The sequence below is a fragment of the Scomber scombrus genome, chromosome 15 (assembly GCF_963691925.1).
Source record: "Scomber scombrus chromosome 15, fScoSco1.1, whole genome shotgun sequence".
NCBI classification, from domain to species: domain Eukaryota; kingdom Metazoa; phylum Chordata; class Actinopteri; order Scombriformes; family Scombridae; genus Scomber; species Scomber scombrus.
The window spans coordinates 16,985,757-16,990,938 of NC_084984.1; the positions used below are offsets into that span (position 1 = coordinate 16,985,757).

The window sequence follows — 5,182 nt, forward strand, 5'->3', positions numbered from 1 at the left end:
GTAGAGTAATCAGCCTTGATCCGATTGCTTATTACTGACCAATTGACTGATTTATAATCTAAGCTTTATCACAGGGGTTTCTATGTTTCTTTTATGGGCATGTAAACGTGTTGTCTGCACACACAAAACGATGAAATAGCATGAACACTACATTCAAAGAAAATACAAGAAATAATAACAAGCAGCACGTAACAGGAAAAGGATGTGGACAAAAAAGGGACCACATCACGTGACCACTGGTTGTCCGGGGAACGCATTTGAAACAGCTGTGCTCGACCAATCAGGAGCTCCGCAGGTTAAGAGCGCAGCCAATCAGTTCGTAGGGAGCGAGGATTTAAACAGAGACGCCGAACCTTAAAACTACACCCCGGTCCTCTCCATTACAGTCACCGTGTCTTTGTTGGTACAGCACACATTTCGAAATGGCTCTCCGAGTAACCCGAGTAAGTACTTCAATCTTATTATTACTTATCATTTAATTACGTATAACCTGGAAAAAGCATTTTGATGAGGTGTCGTCTTTTAAATGTTTTATTAATTTGAAATTATTGAATGTGAAACGTCCTCGTGCGTCGCTGTAGGTCTGCTCTCGTGCAGCTGTTCCATAATTTCACTTAAGACTTTTGAATTAAATATATAATATGAATATGAATACACAGCATGCAACATGTATTGACTACTTTTTTTTCTTGCAGAACCGCTTGGCTTCTACCAGGTCTGACCTCGGTGGAAAGGCTTGTACGGTGAACGGGCCCACACTGAAGCCCCGAGCGGCCCTGGGCGAAATTGGAAACATTGCAATCAACAAAGAACCACTGAAAAAGGTACACATCTTAATGACAAAGTCTCTCGTGAGCTCAGACTTGATTCACCGATGGATGGTTAACAATGTAGCCTGTTATCTGCAATTCAACTCGCTGTAGTTAACAAAACAAATGCTTTAACTTGCATAAGTAGAGGTTCAACTAACAACTTTTATAGATCCATCAAATGATACTTCATTTGGTTGAAAGTTAAATTCTTTAGTCTAATCTGAACATTTATGGTATCTTACTGTTTCTGTTTACTACCATAGAGAGAAATCAAATCATATTTGAGAACTTAAACTATAAAATTTGCAGATTTGTTTACTTCAACACTCCTGTGACTTTCTTCTCACTTTTAGAATATCAAGACAGAGGCGGTTAAAAAGCCCAAAGTCACCACCAAGGCTGAAAAGGTTGTGGTTGAAAAACCAAAACCAGAAAATGTTGCTCCTGTTAAACCTGAGCCAGAGGAGCAGGTGAGTTTATATGCCAGTAGCTATTTGAGGTACAACTGGCGGGTGTGGCGCTGTTGTCTGACATCTTGTTGGGATTCTCCAGGTTCCCCCTGAACCAGCATCACCCACTCCAATGGAGACTTCAGGCTGTGAGCCTGCCGACTTATGTCAAGCATTTTCCGACGTCATTCTTCACACCGCCATCAGGGATGTGGACGCAGATGATTATGACAACCCTATGCTCTGCAGTGAATATGTGAAGGACATCTACAAGTACCTCCGACAGCTTGAGGTGGGCAAAATTTTACTTGCATGAGATTTCGCTGGTTAACCCCCCCCCCCTTTTAAATATTAGAGTTTAATTGAGTTTCTCCTTCTCAGGTTGAGCAGGACATCAAACCTGCTTATCTGCAGGGTCAGGAAGTGACTGGTAACATGCGGGCCATTCTCATTGACTGGCTAGTGCAAGTGAACCTGAAGTTTCGTCTGCTGCAGGAGACGATGTACATGACAGTGGGAATAATCGACCGCTTTCTTCAGGTGAGCAGTTGGCCTAAGGATAAACCGCTTCTATTTCATGGCAGTCATAGCCCTCTGACATGCTACAGTTTTTAAAATATCCATGTGCTTGCACCTTCAACAGGACCACCCAGTCCCCAAGAAGCAGCTGCAGCTCGTCGGTGTGACTGCCATGTTCCTTGCATCCAAATATGAGGAGATGTATCCACCAGAGATCTCTGACTTTGCCTATGTGACGGACAAGGCCTATACCACTGCCCAGATCAGAGACATGGAGATGACAATCCTGCGGGTGCTCAAGTTCCAACTGGGCCGGCCTCTCCCCCTCCAGTTCCTCAGGAGGGCCTCAAAGATTTATGAGGTTTGTAGCAGCATCAAAGTCTAGATTCAATGACTGCTGTTTGTCTTACAGCCACTAACATCCACTCCTGACTTGTCTCCCCTCAGGTGACTGCAGATCAGCACACCCTGGCAAAATACCTCCTGGAGCTCACCATGGTCGACTATGAAATGGTTCATTTCCCACCTTCCATGCTGGCGAGTGCTGCCCTGGCTCTTACCCTGAAGATCTTGGATGCTGGAGACTGGGTGAGTGGTTTTAAAATGTTTCAGTTTGTAGTGCCCAAGATTTCTCTTACAATTACAGGCTGACTGGTACTGGGTTTGAGAGGCCACATAGGCTTGTTAATCGATGTCAAGGTTAAATTCTGTAACACCATGGTAGGATAAAATATGTACTCTAACTTTCTGAAATGTGTTTTCAGGATGTGACACTGCAGCACTACATGGACTACACAGCAGAGAGTTTGATTCCTGTGATGGCACACATTGCCAAGAATGTTGTGAAGGTGAATGAAGGGCAGACCAAGCACATGGTAAGTTGTGAAACAATCTGATTTCCCTCAACTCCAACAAAACACAACCACTGTGCCTACATAACAGAGTGACACTCTTTGACCTCTGTTCTTACAGGCTATCAAAGGCAAATACTCCACTTCAAAGCAGATGAGGATTGCCACAATCTCGCAGCTCAAATCTTCAGTGGTGAAGGATCTTGCAAAGCAGCTCACTCAGTGAGATGACCATGTTTGGCACAATGTGCTGACTTGTACAGTTGAACTTTTTTACACAATTGCACCGATCCCAAGGATGACTCGGTGGTTTGCATTTTTACAGGTTGTGTATTTCTAACTGGCCCTTTTCAAAGCATGCTACAGGTATTTCATTATTTAATGGTAGGGCTGAAACTATATTGATATTCCACTACTTTATAGAATCTGTCAGTTTCTCAGACCAAAAATTACCTCCCTTAAATGTGTAGCACTCTTTTCACCAGGGATATTTGCAATGTGATAATGCACTACTTACAGTTAGCTGATTTGGCACATTGAACACAATATTTTTCAACACTCAGATGATGCTACAGATGGTAATGTGAGTCTCATGGGTTAACTGCTATTTCAAATGGAAACCTTGTAGCATTGCTTTTAAAATGGGTCAGCCATGTTAAGGGTCCAGTGGATAATGGGACCATTTTTAAATTGGATTTTCTTAATGTGTGTGTGGCAGTGAATGTGTGAAATGTACAGCAATACTTTTAAAAGTGATTTTACTTTTGTGTTAAAGCCTTTATTAAATGTTTTTGACCAGAAATTTGCATTGTCATAATTCTGATCCCCACTAGAGGGTGCTGTAAGACCTCAGTTCACTTGGGCTCCTGCAGAGGTATTGATGCTGCTGATTTTTCATTTCAGAAGGACTCCAAGTCTAGTCCTAATAACATATGGTTTAATAGTCCATTAAAGTACTCAGTCTAACATACAACTTTCAGTTTTGTGTGCAGTTACATGCACTGCTCTGCTTGGCTTGGCCTAGCAAGTACCTTGTTACCTCCAGTTTGTGATCAATACAGGCTACACTCTGCCCCCCCCCCAAACCCTGTCACTGACTGTTGTGCTTTACATTTAGCTGTCTAAATACTCTGCAGACATGAATCTCTGCTCTTAGAATAAAGGCCTTTTCTTTAAGTTTCTTTAAATGGGAACCTTAGTGCTTCTAAACACTTGTACAGGCTTTTCTTGCTGTAATCACTCCACTTAATACTGACCATTCAAACCTCACCTCTGTAAAATGCACTAAACTGATTTTGTGTCAGCTGAGAAATTCCTGCACAGAAATGCCAAAAATGTTTGGTCAGTTAGGATGTGTCTTTATTACATAGTTTAGATAAGACTATAATAGCACATTGTGTGCTGTTTTGCAATTGGTGATTAACTAATGGCTCTGTTTATAGGTATCCCAGTAAAATAACACCACAAAGTGACATTCTCTCCTCCACGTGTGTGGAATTATTGGCCACTAACAAGCTTGCTAAAAATAGTAAGCTTGGTAGCCAATGGGACTATACATAGTTTATTCAAAACACTTATTTATATAATAAAATGCATTTGCCACATTTCACCATTTGAAATCCTAGTGTGCCCAGGTCTGAAATGACACTGAGCAAACTGGGACAATATCAAGGCCCTGTGTTTTTCCTACACTTAACATGTTAAAATGTCTTCTGCAAAAAACTGGGCAAGACTGCTTTATGGTAACACTGGAATTGGAAAAGCTTTTTATTCTTAATTGAATTTCCATAAAATGTGCTACATTAGGAGATGTGGTATAATCCATCATCCACCCTGTCCACTGTTGGTTGTTTTGGTTCTTGTCAGCATCATGCTCTTAAATCCTTGAGACACATGTAGATCTCATGAAAGCTGCGGATGCAAAGGCTCCTTTACAACTTAAATTATATGAAGCCATAAGTATTTAAAGCTAATGGACAGAGCAGAGTGGGAGCTATTATCAATTTAATCCACTCACAGCTGAGACCCTGGGGGTACCAGGCACCTCCCTCCCCTCCTATCCATCCTACCAAACCCCAGGGGGATCCAAGAGAGCTTTCCTGTACAAGACCACCTGCCATCTCCATGATGTTAGCCACTGTGCGCATTATCAGGATCATAAGGCCATCGCTCCTAAAGGCCTTCTGGATAACAGCTTGACTACATCTGTTGTGGTATTGGCCAAGACCAGAAATCATCAGCTGCTGAAAAACATTATTTGGCGCAGTGGGACTTTGGGTTTGTTGTGATTCACACATACAGTGACATACAAGAGGTGCTTTCACCGTTTTGTGAGGTAAAAATGCAGCCTAACCTTGCTTTGGGTATTTTAGAAGTTAAATCAATAATATTGCAATATTGTTTCGTCATTGTTTCGTCATTGTTTCATGAGGGATAATGACAGTAATGCTGACACCTTAAGAGCACATCCCTTTTATCTATCCCTCCAGCTCAGAATGCTCTGTTGTTTTCCACAGAGACACATGATAATTAGTCTTGGTTATCCTGGAAA

The 5,182-nt window shown here is 41.8% G+C and overlaps 1 protein-coding gene across 1 annotated transcript; it reads left to right on the top strand.

Moving 5' to 3' along the window:
• Window positions 1-379: 379 nt before the first annotated feature.
• ccnb1 (cyclin B1) lies at window positions 380-3,433 on the top strand. Its single transcript, XM_062434401.1, has 9 exons — window positions 380-443; window positions 696-824; window positions 1,166-1,282; window positions 1,365-1,553; window positions 1,643-1,801; window positions 1,905-2,141; window positions 2,228-2,368; window positions 2,545-2,655; window positions 2,753-3,433. Exons 1-9 carry the CDS (start codon window positions 423-425, stop codon window positions 2,855-2,857), a joined length of 1,209 nt encoding a protein of 402 aa, XP_062290385.1. The 5' UTR covers window positions 380-422; the 3' UTR covers window positions 2,858-3,433.
• The last annotated feature ends 1,749 nt before the right edge of the window (window positions 3,434-5,182 follow it).